The sequence below is a fragment of the Penicillium brevicompactum genome, assembly GCF_028827555.1.
Source record: "Penicillium brevicompactum strain IBT 35665 chromosome Unknown utg000006l_segment0_segment0, whole genome shotgun sequence".
Lineage (NCBI taxonomy): Eukaryota > Fungi > Ascomycota > Eurotiomycetes > Eurotiales > Aspergillaceae > Penicillium > Penicillium brevicompactum.
In genome coordinates, this window is record NW_026623209.1 from 2,584,041 (window position 1) to 2,605,445 (window position 21,405).

General features: G+C 50.9%; 10 protein-coding genes across 10 annotated transcripts; 5 read left to right on the forward strand and 5 right to left on the reverse strand.

The window, feature by feature from the left end:
* Positions 1 to 1,044: 1,044 nt before the first annotated feature.
* N7506_009180 (FAD-dependent oxidoreductase) lies at positions 1,045 to 2,718 on the reverse strand (the record flags this gene model as incomplete). Its single annotated transcript, XM_056958473.1, has 5 exons — positions 1,045 to 1,291; positions 1,371 to 1,717; positions 1,775 to 2,367; positions 2,428 to 2,582; positions 2,666 to 2,718. The coding sequence occupies 5 exons, from the start codon at positions 2,716 to 2,718 to the stop codon at positions 1,045 to 1,047; spliced, it is 1,395 nt and encodes a 464-aa protein (XP_056807863.1).
* Positions 2,719 to 3,482: 764 nt separating this feature from the next.
* Positions 3,483 to 4,871, reverse strand: N7506_009181 (uncharacterized protein; the record flags this gene model as incomplete). Its single annotated transcript, XM_056958474.1, has 2 exons — positions 3,483 to 3,609; positions 3,685 to 4,871. The coding sequence occupies 2 exons, from the start codon at positions 4,869 to 4,871 to the stop codon at positions 3,483 to 3,485; spliced, it is 1,314 nt and encodes a 437-aa protein (XP_056807864.1).
* Positions 4,872 to 5,375: 504 nt separating this feature from the next.
* ftmG (cytochrome P450 monooxygenase ftmG) lies at positions 5,376 to 7,132 on the forward strand (the record flags this gene model as incomplete). The annotated part of the gene is made up of 5 exons (XM_056958475.1): positions 5,376 to 5,708; positions 5,771 to 5,870; positions 5,934 to 6,002; positions 6,068 to 6,643; positions 6,711 to 7,132. The coding sequence occupies 5 exons, from the start codon at positions 5,376 to 5,378 to the stop codon at positions 7,130 to 7,132; spliced, it is 1,500 nt and encodes a 499-aa protein (XP_056807865.1).
* A 1,029-nt stretch (positions 7,133 to 8,161) lies between these two features.
* Positions 8,162 to 8,626, forward strand: N7506_009183 (uncharacterized protein; the record flags this gene model as incomplete). Its single annotated transcript, XM_056958476.1, has 1 exon — positions 8,162 to 8,626. The coding sequence occupies one exon, from the start codon at positions 8,162 to 8,164 to the stop codon at positions 8,624 to 8,626; it is 465 nt and encodes a 154-aa protein (XP_056807866.1).
* Positions 8,627 to 10,069: 1,443 nt separating this feature from the next.
* Positions 10,070 to 11,129, forward strand: N7506_009184 (putative G-patch domain protein; the record flags this gene model as incomplete). Its single annotated transcript, XM_056958477.1, has 2 exons — positions 10,070 to 10,162; positions 10,233 to 11,129. 2 exons carry the CDS (start codon positions 10,070 to 10,072, stop codon positions 11,127 to 11,129), a joined length of 990 nt encoding a protein of 329 aa, XP_056807867.1.
* A 216-nt stretch (positions 11,130 to 11,345) lies between these two features.
* Positions 11,346 to 12,233, reverse strand: N7506_009185 (uncharacterized protein; the record flags this gene model as incomplete). Its single annotated transcript, XM_056958478.1, has 1 exon — positions 11,346 to 12,233. The coding sequence occupies one exon, from the start codon at positions 12,231 to 12,233 to the stop codon at positions 11,346 to 11,348; it is 888 nt and encodes a 295-aa protein (XP_056807868.1).
* Positions 12,234 to 12,996: 763 nt separating this feature from the next.
* On the reverse strand, positions 12,997 to 13,672 carry N7506_009186 (uncharacterized protein; the record flags this gene model as incomplete). The annotated part of the gene is made up of 4 exons (XM_056958479.1): positions 12,997 to 13,047; positions 13,108 to 13,214; positions 13,265 to 13,534; positions 13,585 to 13,672. The coding sequence occupies 4 exons, from the start codon at positions 13,670 to 13,672 to the stop codon at positions 12,997 to 12,999; spliced, it is 516 nt and encodes a 171-aa protein (XP_056807869.1).
* A 272-nt stretch (positions 13,673 to 13,944) lies between these two features.
* Positions 13,945 to 15,537, reverse strand: N7506_009187 (uncharacterized protein; the record flags this gene model as incomplete). Its single annotated transcript, XM_056958480.1, has 1 exon — positions 13,945 to 15,537. The coding sequence occupies one exon, from the start codon at positions 15,535 to 15,537 to the stop codon at positions 13,945 to 13,947; it is 1,593 nt and encodes a 530-aa protein (XP_056807870.1).
* Positions 15,538 to 15,898: 361 nt separating this feature from the next.
* Positions 15,899 to 16,805, forward strand: N7506_009188 (uncharacterized protein; the record flags this gene model as incomplete). Its single annotated transcript, XM_056958481.1, has 2 exons — positions 15,899 to 16,322; positions 16,378 to 16,805. The coding sequence occupies 2 exons, from the start codon at positions 15,899 to 15,901 to the stop codon at positions 16,803 to 16,805; spliced, it is 852 nt and encodes a 283-aa protein (XP_056807871.1).
* A 1,892-nt stretch (positions 16,806 to 18,697) lies between these two features.
* Positions 18,698 to 21,154, forward strand: sip5 (Sip5p; the record flags this gene model as incomplete). Its single annotated transcript, XM_056958482.1, has 3 exons — positions 18,698 to 19,069; positions 19,126 to 19,208; positions 19,285 to 21,154. 3 exons carry the CDS (start codon positions 18,698 to 18,700, stop codon positions 21,152 to 21,154), a joined length of 2,325 nt encoding a protein of 774 aa, XP_056807872.1.
* Between the last annotated feature and the right edge of the window lie 251 nt (positions 21,155 to 21,405).

The window sequence follows — 21,405 nt, forward strand, 5'->3', positions numbered from 1 at the left end:
GTCAAGATGCACCAGTTCTTGACACCGGGCAGGCGAGTATTTGGCTGTGAAGAGAGGCTCTGAAACAATCAAGTTTGAAGTTGAAGCTGTTTAGGGCTAAGGTTCGGGGAATTGAAATCTTCAATATTCAACTTCTATCACTACATGCAAGCATTTTATATTCATAAGATGAGTGCCCCACTCCGTCTATATTATCAATCTTCCTAACCAACACCACGTGCATATCTCGGGCGAGCCCCAAATTCCTTTCGCTTCCTCCCGCCCTCCCGGCAGCGAGGGTAGCAGCCGGCATGATTGAATCCAATGCTACCTAGTATAGACCTTGCTTCCTGGGCATGGAACTTCATAGTCCTTCGTCTGTGATTGAGGTGGGATGCCTTCCGTAAGGGGCTCGTCTAACAACAGGTTTGTGATGACATTCCGCGGAGAAAGTTCGTTGCTATTCGTATATACCACTGTTGAGCTCTCCGTTACCAACCAGAAAGGTCGTGGATCTAATTTGTTGTTGAACCCATCTATTGCGAAGCATCAAGGTGGGTATGACACTATACAGAAGGGTATTGAAGTGGGAAGAGCGCGCTGGCGCTCTGACATCGCAGACAGGACGACGGGGGTGCTCAATGCTCGACCGGGATCTTGGGTAGCTAAGCAAGCCCCCCCTGCGCAACCGGAATAGGAAACAGGTACTGCTTTTCAGAGGTTTGTAGAATGCTTGATTGCCGAACTATGTAATCGCGTGCTAGAACTACTAAAACTAGTCACTGTGGCGCACATGACATATGGCGTGGTTTCCCTATTACAGTATATGAAATTGGCACAAGTTTAGCCGTGGACCCCTTGCTCTGTTATATACTGGACAGGACTGCCTGGTGCTGGAGTGAACAGATATCTTTCAGTTGTAAAGAGTGGGTTCCGCGATCTACTGCGATTATAGTACTCTACTTTTTTTTAAATCAGTGTTGGGAATTCTGGTGATGAGCAAATCAAGATGACAATTTCTTTAAACAAATATAACAAAGGAAGGATGTTGACTAGATGATTAACCTACTCCTGACGATATTTCCCATCCACGGGGACATTGGTCGGAATGTATTTTCGGCCATGCCTGATGGCATCGGCCGCTGTTTGAAACTCTTCAACGACGTGCTGCACACAGTCATGATTATAGACCCAAGACTGATGTAGGTATGCCGATGGACTACCAGCTTCATCGTCACTGTCCCAGTTTGCCTTGAGGAACGAGTCCTTAGCTTCGACTGATCCCTCCTGAATCAGCGAGACCCGCTTGTGTCTAAACCACGAATTAGAATGTCAGAACCAGTAAATCGAACAAGATGAAAAGGACTTCGGAAAATGATAGAAAAACGCACCGAAGCTTCTCAAACACCCGCAGAGCCAGAGGTATATCCCCCCTACCTGCTCGCTCAAGACAAATGGCTACCGATGCGGCATCTTCGATGGCTTGATTGGCCCCTTGACCGGCGTATGGGAGGAAAGGATGTGCGGCATCCCCAATCACAACCATCCTCCCCTTATGAGATACCCAGGTCCGTAGAGGTGGCGTTGCGAGCATGGTGTGATTAAAACACGCGCCCGGAGGAGTTCGTGACAGGACAGCGTTTAGCTTGCTGGCTGCTGGCCAATTTCGCACGCAGTCGAGAACTGGCTCGACGCTCGCGGGCTGCATCCAAGCTTCAGAGGCTGGTTGCACCTCACCCTGGCAAAGTCATCATTAGGTACGAACCAGGGACAGGGAGATCTGTGGTAGACTTACACGAATTGTACAGGCCCAATGCACATACCGTCCCTTTGCTGCAGTGCCCATCATAACCATAACATCCTTGCCATAGAAAGAGGGGAGAATGTCCGCTGTCGGGGCCTTCTTCAGGAGCCACGCCGCTTCAGGGACATGAGCTATTTCCTGGGCATTGAAAATGGCCCGGTACATGACCGCCCCGATCGGTTGCTGGACAGGATCTTCACTGGTAATGGCAGTTCTCCCTGCGCTGTAGAATCCATCAGCCGCAATAACACAGTCTCCTACAACCTTGTCCTCGCCAATGTATACCCCGGCATTGTCTGCATCTTCCCAGTATCGCATCACGTTCACTCCGAACCTGAGATCAATGCCGGCGCGAATTGCAAGCTCATACAACTTTGTCAGAAGCCCGGTTCGCCGAAAGAGATATCCTTGGGCTGGGCTTTCTGGATGATACGGCATCGCGGCACGAATGGTTCCGGCGGTGTCGTGGAGCTCCAAAGCCTCGACAGCGCAGATGATGTCCTCGTCAACGAGCTCGGCCAGAGAGCCCTGGTTCCATTGCGATAGAATCCGCATACTATTGCCACTGAGGCCAATCACGTCCCCTGGATCATTGCTCCGAATCAGCCGCGTTTTTTTCGAACTCAAAGAATTACAACTCTCACCTAACTGATTTGTGTCTTTCTTCTTTTCGAACCCAATCACCTTGTGTCCCCTCCGGCTACACTCAAGGGCGGCGGTGAGCCCCGCAATGCCGAGTCCAACAATGAGGACCGTGATCCCACTAAAGGGCACAGGATCCTGTGGGATGGTATTGTTCCTAGTCATGGTTGAGCACAGTCTGATGATACGTTTCACAGACCAGATGGTGGATATAGAAAAGTTTGTGCCTCCCCTCCGTACCCTCTCTTGCCGCGAGTCGTGATCTGCGGGCTGTGATCTAGTTTGGCATGCATGGAATGTCTGTACAACGTGAAAATGTAAAGGAAAAGACGTGCATTCTGCCTGCAAGGGTTGGGGGCCGGGCCAGCCCGAACCTTAGACATGTGGGTGCCCGACGCTAGGGTTAGAATGTACATGCAGGAATCGACTGAGTTGTTCTCGTGCACCTACCTGTCTCTCACAAGGATCAACGCCATATTCCAAGCCTTTCCAGCTAGCCACAACCCCAATCCATAGGCAAGGGGGAAGGGGGCTTTTGACTGGATGGTCGTACTATTGGGATATCTGAGGGAAGCAGGATGGTTACAGGGGTTTGAAGCGGATGACTGCCACGCTGGTCTATCGGGCGAGTTACTGGTTCTCTTTGGGACTTAGAACGGGATGCAGGTGGCTGACGAATAGAATCTTGAAGATAAACAATGTTTATGTTATGGTCGATACTGAAAGGTCCAGTATCTCGGTAAATGTCAATAGAGGCGAAATTGACTTGTTAGAGACTATGAAGAGTACTGCGAACTTCCAAGGTTGTCCAATGAATTTACGTGCAGTTCTACTGCATAAGTTTGCATACAACCCTATAGAAATATACATGACTCTAACGACCGGAACGGTAAAACTTTGTAAAAGTCCGAGTTTAGATTGATTATTGATTATCTCTGGCATTTCTTTTGCAATTTTTTGTCACCAAAGTTGGTATAGCCATAAGTATTTCTTCAAGAGGAATCGTATGCAAATTTCTGGCTATATCTCAAATTCGCAAATGCTTCTACTTGTGTAGTCAGTTCTCCCACGGATAGGACCGCTGGGAGTGATAGTACACACTAAGGTAGGGCCCTTTCTTCTGCGTGTAGGAAAAGGAGATCCAAGACTGGAGACGCGATGTTTCCGCGACATCATGTTCAGAACTGGATTTGTTACGTCAAGTCAGCCATACATAGCCAGTAAAGAACGGGGTCTATTGTGATCGGGCTTCAACTTACTATAAAGCACGGAATGTGTCTGCGTAAGACCGCGCTTCCACCTCCCACCCCAGATAGCCGAAGAACCCCGCCAAAGCGCTGGCCACCAGCTGGTCGTTTTCTGCGTGCACGGGGAAATAAAACTTGGGCACGGGCCAGGAATGGCCGGGATGGAGCTCGTAGTTCCAGATGATGGGCGAGGCGATCTGGTCGTCGCCCTCGAGCCGACTGCCATCATCGAAGCCGCCCGCGAAGGGCCGGTTCCCCTCGTGCAGCTTCAACATATTCCAGAATTGCTGGAGGATCTCGAGCCCGCGTTGGATCTCCGGCTCATCGCTGAGTCGGCCGCCCAGCGTCCACATCTCGGCGATTTTGGCCCAGACTACCTCCGTGTGTGCGCCGTAAAGTTTGAGCCGCTGCTTCGAACGGTCGAGGCAATCACATGACAAGAAAGTGTATTCGTTGTATCCGCTGCTCTCCTTCATGTAGTCATGGACAAGGAGGAAGGACTTTAGGAACTGGGCTTCGGTATCGAAGCGATGGACAGTCTCGGAAATCAGGGTTCCCATCTTCACGCCCGTGGCCCTGGCCTTGAGATGCGGGAAAATATAACCCTTGACAACAATGTTGCCGTCCCTGAGAAGGTCGAAGCCAAAGGCGGCCTGCGACTTGAGCGGGATGGATTCGTAGCCCGGAGCCTGTAATGCATCCGTTTCGGCTTGGGAAAGCTGGCAACTGGTGTTTAGAGCATTGAAATCCAGCGGATCAAATCCCTTCAACAACGGCAGTTGACGCAGTCTGGTTATCATGTCTGCGATTGGGATGCTATTGAACGGATCGCTCGCGGTGCCGGACAGGATGCCGACTGGCTCGAACCCGATGCGCACGAGCTGCTTTGAGTTCTTCTGAAAGTTGAGACTGAATTCAATGGGCAGACCACTGCGTGAGATTGTACTCCTCCATCGCTGGGGATACGGTCCAAGTGCCGGAATGAGATGCTGAATGAAAAAGAGTAGGCACTGGTATTGTGTGGGAGCATTATAAGAAGCCGCTTGAAGGAACCGCTCAAGCAGTGGTCCGGTATCTTGCCACCACTGGGCCTGGTCTTCAGTTGGAAAGACCCAAGTGCTGGCGATGACTTCGGTGGGCGTCCGGTCCGATAGTTCATCGTGAGCAACTTTGGCTAAGACTTCGTTTGACTTGGTCATGCTGAACCTTTTCTTTTTCTAGATGTTCGACTGTCCCAGTAAGATAGTAAGAGAGTAGTTTGAATGTTTGACTGTCCCACTAAGCGAGGCAAAAAGTAGTTTAAATACGATGTGCCGAAATCCTTTGCTCCCCTCCCTCATACATGTGGTGATGGCTTTTTGGTTGTCATGCGTGCCAACTCACCGGCTCGGGACGAACAAGGTAAGGGGCCGCGAAACAAGGGGGGTGGAGAAGTTAGACGTTAACCAATGAGCCTTACGGACATACCTGAGTAGACATCGTTGGATGGTGCAGCAAAACTCCTTGCAATGGGTAATTATGTACGAGGCAAGTATGTGTGTGGTACCACCTCACGGATTCTGACCGGCTAATATGTCTCTTTTACGCCATTCCTGTACACCCCAGCCGAAGGCGCCATGTCAGGTGTTTCTTGTGGTATAAGTATTGGAATTGATAACAGTATCAACAATGACAGGCTATTCCTTCCAGTAATCCGTTACAATATGACCAAGGCCACCACCCCGCACCACTCATTGGTCGACCCTATGGGGTGGACTCTGGGATTTTTGCTCTGCAGCATTCTCCTGGCTTTCCTGATGCCCAAGTCGCCGCGGACGCGGTTTCCGGTTGTCAATCGGTATCGGTGGGATTATTTCCAAACCAAGGCAAAGCATGAATTTGAACGACGGGCTCAAGAGCTAATTGAGGCCGGCCTCAAGCAGTCCGCTGTTTTTGATATGGAAACAAACATGGGTCCTCGAGTGGTGATTTCGGACAAGTTCGCCGATGCCGTCGGGATGGATGACCGGTTGGATCAACACAAAGGAATCACTCCAGTGGGTGACTCTACTTGCCAACAAGTTTTATGCCAGAAGTCTGACGAGTGTGAGCCGTGTAGATCAACCTCGCGGAATTGATAGGCTTCGAGACCATGTTTACGGGATCCATTCACAACCACATCCCGCGTCCAGCGGCGAGCGCAACTTCAAAGCGACTGGGTAGGTGAAACAAACCGCACAGATTTCGAAGGACCCCAAGTAACCGCAGACTCGAGGATACAGTGCACTTAACCCAGCCCTTTTCCGAAGAAACGGCGCACTTCTTACAGCGAGAGTGGGGCGACTGCCCAGGTGAGTGCTTGAAGCAATCCATGCAGCTTTCCATGATGCGCATATGGCCTAATTATATACCCAAGAATGGCTCGAGATAGATGTGCTCCCAATGGCGATGCGACTTACCGCCCAGCTCACATCGCGCGCCTTTGTTGGGCCTCGACTGTGTCGTGATTTGAGATGGTTAGAGATCGCAACCACATACGTATCAGTCCGTCTGGCTGCCCTGATGGCGGTGCAAAAATGGGCAAAGCCACTACATCCCCTGGTTCACTGGTTCCTCCCATCCTGTCGCAAGCTGCGAGCGCAGATCAAACTCGCGCGAGAACTCATACAGCCCGAACTAGACCGACTGAAGGATCAGACGCTGCAAGACGAAAGCTTCACCAGTCTCGCATGGATTCATCACAATGCCGACGGCTATACATACGATGCGGGGCTGGCCCAGCTGCGACTGTCGGCCGTCGCGAACCACACCACATCAGACATGTTGATGAAAGTCCTGTTCCGAATTTGCGAGAACCCGCAACTCATTCCGGTGCTGCGCGAGGAGATTATCACCACCGTCCGCAGTGGTTTACGAGTGGCGGCTTTGCAGAAGATGTGGCTGCTGGAAAGTCTGATGAAGGAAAGCCAGCGACTGGAGCCATTCTTCCTACGTTTGTGATCCTATTCAATTTTCCAAAGTTATGGATGATGGGCTAACTCAAATCTATGTCTATCCAGTATCGATGTTTCGGTATGCCACGGAAACTGTCATCTTGCCTGACGGCACTGTCATTCCAAAGGGGACCTTGACCGCTGTTGCAAATCCCAGCCGGCTGGATCCGACCATCTACCCTGAGCCTGACAAATTCGACGTCTATCGGTTTTTGAAGATGCGTGACGATGCTACACAGGCGGGCTTGGCTCCATTTTCAAAAACCAATCACACGCACTTGGCTTTCGGGCACGGAAAGCAGGCTTGTCCTGGTCGGTTCATTGCGATCAATGAGGTGAAACTGGCCCTCTGTCATATCTTGCTCAAGTACGATATTGACCTGGTGGACGGTAGCAATTGTGAATTGGTCAGGACAGGGCTGGTGACCGTGCGAAATCCAGCAGCCAAGATCCGCGTACGGCGGCGACAAGAGGAGGTCAAAATATAGAATTTACTCGATGTAGCGCAACTGAGATGGAGAAGCATACCTGCCTGGCAGGATGCTCTTTCTCCCGCCTATTCTCAAAGCACGCCCCTCGATTGCCATATGGAAGATAGCAGAAATCGGGCACGTGATGATATTTCTATAGAGAAGGAAAAGAATGAATGAGTAGTTGGCCAAAGGCAGGGGTTGTCCATGAGTCTCTGTAATTAGGGCAGCCAAAGTACGGTCAGGCTCTAATGCTGAAGTATCCCTTTCGATTTTTACTACATTACCTCCTTACTAGTTACATCGCCATGCGACTAATCATATTCAATTTCTAAGGTTGAGGTTCCGCCCCGGCAGGTGTCAGGGATCCCCGGATCATCGTGCGGTAAGGTAAGCGATCTACGGTGTTATGTGGGGCGGATCTGGGGCGCATTCCAAACCTATCCCACTGCCGCACTGCAGGGCAAAAGACCAGGATTCCCAGACCGGTTCTTGGAACTGCGCTCGCAATATATGGGACCAATTCGTCACAGAGTATAGAGTACCTACTTTGTAGACATCAAAGTATCGATAACTACAGATTTTATAATGATTAAACGGTCGGTTCAGAGAACTTGAGAGAAATGAAGTCTTCTGCGTGAATAAGAGTGGAATCAGCCCCCAAATACCAAGCTTTCAATTGAATTTTCTTTAAATTTTCTATGGTCGAATGCTCAAAACACGGCAAAATCGAAAGGGCTGGTTCAGCACTGGAACCTGCCCAGGTGCCGTACCGAAGTCGCTATCTTGGCCGCTTAGAAAGTTCCTCTGAATGTCTCATACTTACCACAGGATGCATCCATCCATTTACTCCAAACTCTAAACATATGCACACTGTCTCCCCTACACTCTTGCCTTGACACGGCAGAAAAGCACCTCAGGCTCGTTATATTTAATGGCATCGTCCCCTTACTACTTCAGCAGATTCCCCATCCCATCGACCAGCTACTACTTGCCTACTCCTACAGTCCTCGTTCTCATCCTCATTACCATCCTTGCCTTGACCCAATGACGCTCAATCAAACGACAGGTCCCAACCTCCGAGAGCAGCTCATTGTGAGTGCCCACCGATGGCTTAGCACAATGAATGACTTCACTCCAGACGCGATGGTCTCACACCGCACCGAGGAATGTGTCACGCGTCCCGCGCCGCGCTCGCTTGGCTTTGCACCGCTAAACAACGGGCAGCTTCGGGCCTTCTTCAAGACACTCACGGCGCAGATGAAGAATTTCAACCTCGCCCTCATGCCCGGCGCCGTGCCCATCGTGGATGAGCGCCTGCGAAAGGTCGTCATGCACCTTGCGAGCTATGCTGAGGCGGCATGTGGCCTTTATGAGAATGAGTACATGGTCGTACTTACCTTTAATGAGGAGGGGACTTTGCTACGGGATGTTATCGAGTTTGCAGATAGCGATTACTGCGTCAAGTTTGCTGAGAGGCAGGCGGCGGCGGCAGAATCGACATCCATATAGTGGAGGTGATGGGGGATGAGGCGAGATGGATCTGTTGCAAAGCTTTGCAGGGGCTATGAGCTTAGGTTTCCAAGGTTGAATCAAGGCCGATTGGGATATAGCTTGACTTGCTTATTTACTCGCAAGGGTTCAACTCGTTTATTTGGCATGGATTCCTCTAGAATTATACCGAGATATATATCACATGTATGTCGACTGTGGCTAGTGGTATGCACAGGACTCCGCTTATCCTATGTCTTCGAGAACCGTGTCCGCACTTTTCTGTCAATGTAGCTCTGCCATTCCATGATCCTACTGTAGCATAGCATGTCGTAGTACATATGGGGAACCAAATTGCCGGGAACCGACGGCACGCTCCGGGGCTCCTTGCTTGCATAACTGATGCAAGGATTGAATGTGGTTGAAGGTGTTTAAACCGACCGGTACTGATTGGTGCTGAGTGCATGTATGTCTATTGCCCTTAGAGAGATACCAAGAAAAGATCAAACTCTCTACCACAATACGGAGCCAAGTCAAAGATTGGTTGGCTCGCCCTTCCCCCTAGGATCAGCTGAAGAGCCAGCATACTTTACGTCAGCGCAGACTGATGAATCAGTGGATTCTCCTAAGCAATTGATCTCGAGGTTGAACATTAGAGGCGATTAATTCTTACTTACCCCTAGGCTCTCCCTGGGGTCCTCTTATATATCGGAACTAATCTAAACTCTAACCTGGTATTATTCTAAAGGCGATACCACTCTTGAAGAGCTAGGCTAAATGTATATCCTTCATACTAAGTCTAATACAATACACGTAGAACAAACAGATATGGTGTATAGCAACCGACTATTAGAGAGACTTTCCCGGTAATCTTTACCGCGTAAGAATCTATTTGCTGAAGGCGTCGATTCTGAGAATTACAGTACACGATAGTATCCGGATGGGCTCTTGGGGTGATTCCGCCTGGTATTGAGATGTGTTCCCCCATTGGCTATCTGGATTGTTCAGAATGTTGAGGCCATCGTGGTATTTCTCAGCCGTAGATACTGCGAGAATCAGGCATGACGTGGGTGCTGGGGTAATGGCTACACGTTAGTAATAATCTACCTCTTTTATCCGACAAAAGGTTCAGCAAATAAGGGTTCTGATAATAGAAGCTAAACAGAAACTAAACAGATACTGATACCCTTACAAATTTTTCAGTCAAGCTCTATTGGTAACGCAACTAAGCATCACAGTCAATACTTAAGAATTATGAAGGGCTACGGCCGAATTGATTCAACTGAGCGGTGCCTGCATGCTGTTTATCTAAAGCATAGAGAACTATAAAAAAGGGCGGCAATTATTTCCCCGCAAAACCCAAATTCGGCCCTTTTTTTTCTTGTCCGCTTTCGGCCCCAACACCGCTTCCCCTCTAGCTGCTGCACGACCTTGTCTAGACCATTCCACGCTATTCTTGGCACCATGTCGGACGACGATGACTACATGAATATGGTCATTGAGGAGGCTCCTCAAAAGGAGACCTTTACACAAAAGAAGCGCCGCGAGCAACGAGAGGTACCACAGCGCCCTACATCATTCATTGCCTGACTCGATAAGTTGAAAACTAACGTATGTACCCGAATAGGCCGAAGCCCGAGGCCGAACCCTCTCCAAATCCGAGCGCGCAGCCCAGGAAGCTGCCCGTCGCGATGAAGCTCTCGCAACAAGCACCCTCAACCCAGCGAGCAAGGGTTTCCAGATGATGGCCAAGCTAGGCTTCAAGCCCGGTGAAGCACTTGGCAAGCGCAACGCGAGCGATTCCGAAAACGACTCCTCCAAATCACGTGCCGAGCCACTGAACCTCATCTTCAAAGAAAACCGCGGCGGAATAGGCCTCGACAGCGAGAAGAAGCGCAAAATCCGCGAGGAGGCCGAGGAAGCTTCGAAAAAGATCAAACATGAGGAAGGAACGTACCGGGATCGGGTGCGCGAGGAGCGCGAGACGAAACGGACCGAGGCGCAAGTGCGCGCCGCGCAAAAAGTTGCCGAGCGACTGGATGCGGGGGAAGGGTCGGACCAGACCAAGGCTGAGGATGACAGCAAGTCCAAGGAAGACGAGCCAAAAGCCAAGAGCAAACCGGTCAAGCTCACGTCACAGATCAATGTTCTCTATCGGGGTCTTGTTCGGGAGCGCGAAAAGCATGATAGTGATCGGCAAGCGCGTCATGCTATGCAGACTTCGTTGCCGTCATCATTTTTCCCGAGGGCGAAGTTACCTGAATACGATGATCCGACGCTGGAGCGGGACGACAAGAAAGCTCTTGGACAAGTTGATCACCAGACGTCGGCACTGGAGATCGAGCTTGACGATGAAGATGAAGAGCTTGATGCGTTCAATGCCCTTGCGCCCAGTGAACGGCTACACAAGCTGGTGATGTACCTGCGCGAGGAACATCGGTATTGTTTCTGGTGTAAATATGCTTACGAGACGGAGGAAGAGCTGCAAGGGTGTCCTGGGCTTACGGAGGAAGATCACGATTGAAACATGAGCCTTTCCCAACGTCAAATGCATGGATTGCGAAGCGAACCGAAAAGGTATTATTCATTATAAACATGCAACTCCGGCCCTCTGGTTAAAACCATAATATACATGAGGCCCTTGGTATCATAAAACAAGATAACTAATAAACGCAACAGAATATCAAAAAAAACCATGCAAAGACATACTCGGATTGATTTCAAAAAATCACGTCAAATCTCACGCAATCCGATCAACAAGCTCCTCCACAGACCGGTTCTTGCACTTCTGCAACATCTGATAACACCCCTCACAAACGCGCAAGCAACAGAACACACATCGGTGTCTGATCTCCGTATCGAACTTATTGCACGTCATGCAAGGCATCGGACACCATTTGTTCTGCGCAATCGGCATAGCCCGATGCTCCTGATAACAGGTCAAATGGGTCTTGTTCAGGCTCGGCGCCACGGGCTCAAAGTCCGGTGCGACATAGGGCGAAGTATCCTCTGAGCGCGCAGATGGAATCTCATTCGGCTCGGCGCTGTCCGGGGTAGGAATGAAGTCTTCAGGCTGAGGACTAGGTTCGTCCTGGACTTCGCGCACTTCTTGGGGCTCTTGCGCTGCGGGCTGAGGCGAGGGCTGGGGGGTCGGGTACTGGGGCGCTGGGGGCAGCGTCATTGGTGGGGTGGGCTCCTGGACGCGCAGATCGGGCTGCGATGCCTTGTTACGCAGTCCGGTTGCGCGGGGCGAGGGGGCCTTTGCGGGAGCGGGAGCGGGAGCTTGGGCTGGCGCTGGCGCTGGCGCGGGGACAGGGACCCGTTGGATTGGACGCCGCTCTTGGGCATCGCGGATGGAGGGGAAGTAGGGGTTTTCGGTGAGTTGGGAGGGGGCAGGAATGGCTGGTAGATCCTGAGGGGGAATGGGTAGTTCCTTGTTGGGGGGTGGTGCTGGCTTTGGTGGTGGTGGAGGGGCTGCCTTGACTTGTGACTCTTCGGAGGGCACGGATTCAGTGGATTTCTTGCTGTGGAAGGAGAATTGCGATTTGGCGGCCGCAGAGGACTTCATTGCTGTAAGGGATGGGACACGCAGGCCTCGTGGGCGCTTCTCCGAATCGAAGATGGCCATTGTATAAGATGGACGGAGTAGATTCAATATTTATTGACGCCACCAGTATATGAGCACTCAGATGTGATCCTTAATAAATCAAAGAGAAATTAAAGCGGGAAGAAGTAGATATATCGGAGAGAAAAAAACAGAAAACACTAGAGAGACTGATGCGGACCGTTAATTTCCTGATGCAGGTTTTCAGTTGGTTTATCCACTTCGATCCAGGAAATTTCTATTCGTTTGCTGTCTGCTTTCTGCTGGTGTTTTTTTAGTTCTTTTATCATTCCAAATGATCCAAATGTCTCTGACGTTTGCGGTCCCTCATCTCACATTCCTCTCCGATCCAGTTTGCTCACGGCAAACACGTTCATACTCAGACACATACTCCCGTACTCGTACAAACTCTCATATCTTGTTTCAGGTGGGGGCGAAATTAATATGATCTGTCCAAACTAAGCGCATTAGGGCCAATAGATCTGTCCACGATCGTTTCTTATTGGAAACCCTCTCGGCGTAGCCTAAGCCCCTGAACCCGAACTCGCTTATCCATTCCGCAATTATTCAAGACTTTGTGCCTAAATCAGTGTCTATCGATCTGCCGGCTGCGGCCATTGGTTATCTCTCGTCGGCGCCGATCGCAAGTTCTTAATGTCATCATTGACCCCCTACAATGGCGATCTTGATGTTGATAACGGCACAATGGCATAGATTGCAAATGTCGGGTTTAGACTCCATAACAATTATCTGGGGTATATTTTCAAGCAATTCCACTCGTATGTTTTCACATTCGATCTTCGGCAACGGGCATGTACGATCTGCGTTCTCGCGCAGCCTGTACGCAGTGCGTTGTCAGTCCAAGTCCAATCCTCATAGCCCTGCAAGAGGAACCTACCTCGGCGTATCGCTCAATCCACGGCTTACAAGCCGCCCAAGCCAACAGTCCCCCCGTAACAAAGATAAAAATAAAAATGACCGCTTCGTCTTTCTTCGAGTCTCGTTCTGGTCTTATTAGCGCCCGTATCTCGTCCCTCCATTTCAAGTCCACATACGGAAACAAGTCGTGTTGACGTTCTCCTCTTTCGCGCCCTTGCACGTCGGCAGCTCGTAGTCCAAACAGAACTTGCGATTGCAGTCGTTGCAGCTCAGCGATCGGTATTTCTGCGCGCGCTTGATGTATTCGTCCGTATGCTCGAGCTCGGTGCTGGCGTCGCGCTCGTAGAAGTGGAGGAGGTGGTCGATGCTCGATTCTGACTTTCCGGGGTCGAGTGGAATGATGGTGCTATTGGAGAAGCAGGTGCATTTGCAGAAGGAGGTCGGTGCTAATGATATTAGTATGCGACCGCGGGAGGTCATTTGGTGGTCCACTCACTCGCGGCTAGGGTTAATGATGAGAGTGATAGGAATGTCAGTAGAAGCAGCAGCAGCTGAATGCCGCGCGAGCTCCGTCCTGGTGGCATATTGGGTGTGGTTGGCGTTGCGATGGACTCGCTTTGCGTGGCTTTGATGACGAGGATAAGGTCACATGACCTGTATATGCATTGACTGGATATGCAGTGAGAAGACCGGGGTTGCATAAGAAACTAATCGTAACAATAAGTTTATCATTTGAAGGGAATATGTTCTATTGATAAGCTTGTTGACACTGAGTTTGAAATTACATGGTATTGTTGTGCTATACGGCCACAAAGGCTAGTTATGTGTAGAATAGATACAGATATCGCTTTTACAGTTAGGACCTGCCCTTGATGCCCTTCTTTCGGTTGTCTCTCTGTCTCTGCTCCTTGGCAGCATCACGTCTCCTCTTCTTCCATGCGCGGTTGTTGTCTCCCCGGTTCTCCCAGAACCACTTGGCGAATTCGGTTTCTTCATTGTCGTCACTGGTGCGAGCCTTCACGGGGCTGTCAATCGAAGCCTCATCCGAGTCCTCTTCCTCATTCCACTTGGTATGGCGGGTGGCAGCAGCAGTGTCGGGTGTAGGAGCCGCACTGCGCTGGCCACGGTTTTGCAGGTCATTTTTGGTGAAAGGTGTGAAAGGTGGCTGCGGCTCAGACTGCTCATCCTCAGATTCAATGTCATTGCCAAAGAAGCTGAATCCAGCCTCGGGCTCTGTCTTTGGCTGCTCTTCGGACGCTGTGGGCGCTGCACGCTTGAAAAGAGCTTCTAGCGGATGAACCTCCTTGGCGGGTAGGTCCTCCGTCGCAGGGGTCTCCGGGGTTGGCTCTTCGGAGTCTGCCTTGGTTGGCTCGGCTTGGGCTTCGGCTTGGGCTTCGGATTCGGATTCGCTGGTATCTGAGGATTTTGTTGTTGCCTCTTGAGCAGCTTGCGGCTTGACTTCTTCTTCTTCTTCTTCTTCAGAATCGGAAGAAGCTGATGATTTTTCAGGTTGTTCCTCCTCGCTATCCGTATCGCTACTTTCTTCGGCAGACGATCCACTGGACGAAGTATAATCCTCAGATTCCGAAGACTCCTCGGGGGTCGGTTCCTTGCGAGAGCGCTTCTTCTTGTCTGCAGACTTGGTGGCTCGGTGCTTTTCCTTGGCACCTGCGACCTGGCCAGGCAGTTTATTATCTTTTTTGATCTTCTCGTTGGCTGCCTCTTTCAAGTTTCCCTCGGCATCAACCCAGCCCTTCCCTTCTTCGAATGTAGCCGTAGGCGGTACGCTTTCTTGGGTGGTACGTAAGAAACTCGGCTGGGTGGTGAGTTTGGTAAACTCGTGGACCACGTTATCTTTCGTCTTCTTCTTTTTGGCTTTCTTATCGTCGGCTGCTGCGTCGGCTGCTCGGTTGGGTGGGATTGTTGCTCGGAACAGGCACTCGGACTTGTCGGTGTACTTGGACTTGGGCTGCAATTTTGCTTCCTTGTCTTTCTTTTCCTTCTTTTCCGACTTGCGTCTTTCCTGCTTGGCGTCGTTGGATTCTGTCCAGCCTCTCTTTACTTTGCGGCCTTCTGGCAACTCGAAGCCCTCCACCACGCCATCCTCTGGCTCTTCGTTTTTGGATTTTTTGGATTTCTTGGACTTCTGCTTAGAGCCATCGGTTTCAGGCACCGGGTCTTCTAGTTCAAGATGTCTTTTTTGCGGGCGAGCGGCCTCGACTTTGAACTTCTTTCCCTTGAGCATGGCCCCGTTCAACTTCTTCTTGATTTTTTCGGCTTCCATTTTCGGTAGCGTGACGTATCCGTAATTGTTCTCTGGAAATGTAGCGATTTCGTGGAAGGAGACGTCCGTGGCCAAGTTGCGAACCGATGCTGGAAGCACAGACGGAAGGATGTCTGGGGTGAAAGGACAGATGTGTAGTCTGATTGATTCGGTAGCTTCAGTCATTGCCGGATAAGTCCTTTGTCACGGCAAGAGAAGGCTATCAAAGATGCATAATATAACGTTTCAATCGAAGCTTTCTTTTTTTTTGGCAAAAATTATGTACTTTGTGCCACCGCCTTTTGGTGGAGTTGCCGATCATGTTGGCCTTGGTGCCTTGGTGCCTTGTCCCCAGGGCTGCCACCCTGGATGCGTCAGCAACCTTCACCATATTTACTTCGTACCCCGGACTTGTATGACACCCCAAAGTGATATTCCAGACACCATCACAGCGATGGAAAACCCTCATCCCGGCCCACCACAGGAGGAACCTTAAGCCACAATCTTGAAAATCCCGGCAACTGCGAGAGACCTTCCTGACGAGTCGATGCAGGAGATGAACTTCCTTGACTCTTCCTTCTTCGCCAAAGACCCCAGTAGAGACCTCCCGACACCAGCACAAGTGAGAGCTCTGGCAACAGGTAAACGCAGAGGGGTTCGGCCTCTGGGTGTCATCTTCGACGAATCCAAAATCTTCGTCAAGTATGGCCGTGAGGCCACGATCCGAGAAGCGCAATGTCTTTGGTTCATCAAGCGGACTTTCGGCGACGAGGTTCCAGTTCCCGAAGTCTATGGCTGGCGAGTCGACGGTGGAGAAGTCTTTATCTACATGGAGCATATCCAGGGACAAACGCTTCACAACGCATGGAATGAGTTTGATGGCGAGGACAAGTCCTCTCTTCGCAGTGATTTGTGTCGCATAATCACACGTCTACGCCAACTTGAACAAAACCCCTCCGATCAATTCATTGGTATGCTCGTCACGACCAAGGGTGGTCTCATCAGCAGCTAACAGTTCTGGTTTAGGCTCGCTAAGCCGCCAGCATCCTCCGGACAATACGTTTGAATTTATGCCAAAAACCAAGCCTTTTTCCACGATCAAAGACTTCATTGACTGGTTTTCTACTTTACCGCAGCGATTTTTGCCTCCTTCGATGAAATTCATCGACCCCTACCAATATATTTTACCTGATGACGGAGTGATCAAATTCACTCATGCCGACCTTCACCGTGAAAATATCCTGGTCTCCATTACCAAGCCGACTCGAGTCCTTGCACTCGTGGATTGGGAACAATCGGGGTGGTATCCGGACTACTGGGAGTACAGCAAAGCCCTTTACACCTGTTGGTACGAGGACGAGTGGAGACGCGACTTCATTGACCACTTTCTAAGTCCACGACTCAACGAACAACAGGTGTTTAGCGAGTATGCCACGCAGTTAGGTGCGTTTTGATGATCTAGGCAGTCACTCGGGCTCCCTTTGTGTATTGTTGAAAAGCTAACCCCGAGGAATGCATCCTTTTTGTTACTAACCCTGGTCAAATGGGCTCAGCGCGATACGAACTAGACGGATTCCCAATCAGGTTATTAATTAACCCGCTGCATGCTGATATGAATTATCAATTGGAACCTGAGAAGTTCTCAGGTGTAAGCTTCTCAAGGTGCTGACGAAATTGACCACACAGCTTTGATATCTCTGGGCCTCACTGCTCGATCATGGCACTGAAAAAGTTCTTCCGATATGCCGAAGGCCGACACAAAAAGGGTAAGCGTGCGGCGATAGTCATAAGCTACTTCTTCCCAGGTACTGACTGCAGAAGTGGGGTACCATGGTTCTTGAGCATCCTCAAATGTCTATACATATCAGATTGCTAGCTTCTGGCAAGTTGATGAAGGCTTCAGTCATTTGCTAGCAATCCTAATATGGGGAGGGAAGTAGAGAAGAGAGAGCGAGAGAGCACGAGGCATGCTTCATTGGCCCATCTTCTACAACACCACGTACTCAGGTCCTTTTTAGATGTTTTCGAAGGGTCTTTTTTCATATCCTTTTTCAGCTCTTTTTTCAGCTCTTTTTTCAGCTCTTTTTTCAGCTCTTTATCGATAGTATACCTAGCCATCTGATCTTTCCAGGTTGCTTCGCCTCATTTTTATACTCGGGAACAGAGTATACAGCCACACATTGGTTGAAACAGGATGTCATCCTGCCAACATCTATAGATATAGCCCTGGAGATCAGATGCCTGATCATCACCTGAGAAAATTCACCCTTGAAACCAAAATATCGGACATTATGAGATAGCATTGCGTGAATGCATATAGTACCTACGGAGTATAGTACGTTGACTTTGATGCCTTTGTGGGGCCGTGTGGAGAGCCAAGAGAAGTTGCCAATGGAAGTACCGAGTACTCCATAGGAAGTCCGAAGTATTGATGACCTGCAGGTCTCGTGATGACCACAAATAGAGAAAGTAAAGAGTGTTTTCCTGATACGAAGTAGGCCTATACGGAGTATGACGGCCACATGTAGCTGAGCCCGAGCCTGGACCCAAGCCGAGGCATATGTTCAGCCCTGAATAATCTACAATGTCTCGATGCTGTTTCAAATTGCCAATTTCGACTAGCCTATTCCCATATCCAGAGACCATTAATAATACTTCAGGTCAGCCCTATCGTGAAATTAACGGACTCCTACGTCAAAACCGGATTGAGATCATCGCTCGCAAGTCCCGGATGGGAAGAGTGGAGAAAGCCCAGATGGCTGCTTTCCCTGGCATGACTTGATGATGACGATGGATCATCCTTCACTGAAATGCGTCCACGTTGTATAAGCCTTGGAGTGTCTATCTGCCTATGTGATTTGACCTTATTATATCGGTGAAGTAGTAACGGTTCTGCCTACCCCTAACCGGTTTGCTACGTATAGGTTATTCTGGGCATGCATAGGTGGATACCAAGGCACTGTCAAGATGTGAATCGTGAATCCGCAAGGCCAGCTGATCCAATAAGAGGTGAAGAAGAAGATAAAATAGACCAGATTAAGATCTAGTTCGATATAAGTCGAATTTAGTAATAGAGAGGGCGAGATGTTTGTATTTACATAAGGATCCGCCACATCCGTTTGAGAGTCTCGGCCTCACGGTTTTCCCTCACCGATCTCACTTCCCCAGTCACTCCGGACAGATCACAACCCCCGCTCCTTGCCTCTTCCTCCACTCTTAAACTTTCCTATGTCTTCCTCGCTTTAGTTTCCTTCATTTTCTGCATTCCCCCTCTATACCCCCAAGGGGGTTCTCCTCCGCTTCCTGTTATCCGCGATAACCGGACCCCCTCATCTATACTCGCAACATGGGAAACTCCCAAACCAAGGAATCCCGCTCCGCAGTTCCCTCGCGCCGCCGCAGCCAGCAATTGTCGCCGGGGGGCTCCGATGCCGCCAGTCGCCCTTACCATGGCTCCCGGACCGCTAGAGGCAGTCGCCCGGATCTCTCCATCCTCGGCCTCGGCAGTAGTCATGATCGCGATGCGGCAGCGCCGGAACACAGGCGGGAGACAAAACAGGAGCGAGAGGCTCGACGCCAGGAGAAGGAACGGGTCGCTCGTCTGAAGGAGAGAGAACGCAGCATGAAAGAGGAGCATGTCGATGGAGGCTATCTGGTCACACAGGGTGTCTACGTCGGGACAGAGGACTACAGCAAACCGGTCGTCCGGCAGTTGATGGTAGGTACACCCCTTAACGTTCCCTTTACCCAGGATGCGCCCGACTGACAAAGTAGATTGAACGTCGTTTGGCTCCCTTCTGGCGCGGCCTGGATGACTTCTCGGAGTCATGGGCCGAGCACCAGCTGATGGCGGCCGCGCGAGGGATGCCCATCCCCCCCGCCCGATGAAATTCCACCCGAACTAGAGTACAAACTACCTCGGTCGGGCGACAGACCCCCTCTCGATGCGACAAATATTCAGCATCTCACAGTGCCCATCGGGTCCAGATCACAATCTTTGAACTCAGATGCCTCCCAAGCGTCAAATCCCCCTCAATCGCTCCCCTCCTCATCTCCTATCGCTTCTGGGACATCAACATCACCGCTTTTCCGAACTAGAGCGAAGACGCTCGCAGGCCTTACCTCCTCTAAGCATGGTTCACAGACGGACTTATCACCGCGGGAACTGCAGCTTCCCAAGGATCCATTCGTAAATGGACAGCCCATCGAAGTCAACTTGTACAAAGACGCGGCGGAATGTCCGATCTGCTTCCTCTACTATCCGCCGTACCTGAACCGCACCCGGTGCTGTGATCAACCAATCTGTTCCGAATGTTTCGTACAAATTAAGCGTCCCGACCCCCATGTCCCAGAGCACGCAGAGCCCAATGCGAACGCCCCTCCAGCTGAAGGCGAGCAAGCGGAAGCAACGGAATCGCAACTAGTCTCCGAGCCTTCCGCTTGTCCCTTCTGTGTCCAGCCCGAATTCGGAGTGACTTATGCGCCACCCACCTTCCGTCGAGGCCTGACATATGCGGCTGACCCCAGTGCCCGACTCTCGCCCAACTTCACCTCCCCCGTATCCTCCACCTCCTCCCTGGGTCTGCCCACTGTTACGCCCGGTCGTCGCCGTGCCACGTCATTATCTGCCACCGATCCTACCGTAGTCACGACAGATAAAATCCGGCCCGATTGGGCCACCAAGCTGTCAAATGCCCGCGCCCACGCGGCTCGTCGGTCTGCGGCAGCCACGGCCCTGCACACCGCGGCTTATCTTATTAACCCTGCATCGGGTAGTGACTCACGAGGCTTTGGCATCGGACGTCGCGGGATGCGCAGAGCCACCGGCGGGGAAGGGCACAGCGGCCGGACCGTGTCGCCCGCTCTCAATGCGTTGGCTTTCTTGACCGAGCGTGCCGGTCCCGATCGCACGCACACTCGGGCGGCTGCGCAAGATACGGATTCTGCTTCTGCCGAGGAAGGTTCTGGTAATTTGGCAGCTCCGCGCTCCAGCTCAAGGCGTAATCGCATCGATGATCTTGAGGAGATGATGATGATGGAAGCCATTCGACTTAGTTTGGCTAGTGAAGACGAGCGCCTCAGGCGAGAGGAGAAAGAGGCGCGGAAAGAGGCCAAGAAGAGGGAGAAAGAGAAGGAGAAAGAGGCCAAGAGGGCAGATAAAGTAGCTCGAAAGACTGGATTGTACAGCAACAATGCCAGTACCTCAGCTTTGGATGTCCCTGGCGAGCCTAGTCTAGGCAAGGTGACGAGTAGCTCATCCTCTGTCATTGGCGAGGACCCCGTTGGAGAAGAACTTGCTACTGCTGGCAAGGGCAAGGGAGTCGATCGTGCGCCATCGACTGAGAATTTGGATTCCAACAGCCTCGACCCTGCATCCGCAGCGACGCTGCCTGACCACCCCGAGCCCTCGCGACAATCCCAACTCCGACAAGTTTCCAGTGCATCTTCATCTTTTTCCTCCCTCACGGAGACCACCCCCGATGATCGTACTGGTCACACCGCGGACGGCAATAACAACTCCGAACCATTGTTCAACTTCCGCAGTCTCGCCGCTGTAATTGGCGACGAGGAGAAAGGCGATGAATCTGCAGAGCACGTCGAGGATACCTCGAACAAGCCCCCGGCTGAAGGGTCTTCCAGTGCTACCCCGTCAGTACATCAGCCGACTTCAGAGACCCACGAAACACAACCTATCATTGAAACCCGTACAGAGGCACACGAGGGTGCAGGCAGCCTTCCCAAAGAACTCGAGACTCGCTCCGTCGAGATCACCAGTTCACCCACACATCGGGAGGCCACCTGATACTTATCCATTCATTCACACTGTCTATTTTGCTTTTTGACCTTTTCGTTTGTCTAAATACAATCCGGACCGCATAGCAGTGGATTAGCCGGCGCAGGGGGCTATGGGGTTCGATGGCATTTTTCTATTTGTTTCGCTTCTGTGGACTAGCCTCATTTTACTGTCATAGAAATCAGATCGTCTCAACAGACTGTTCATTCCCATTTCAGAATTTCCACTGAGTCCTGAAGTCAGAAGTAACACGTGAGAAT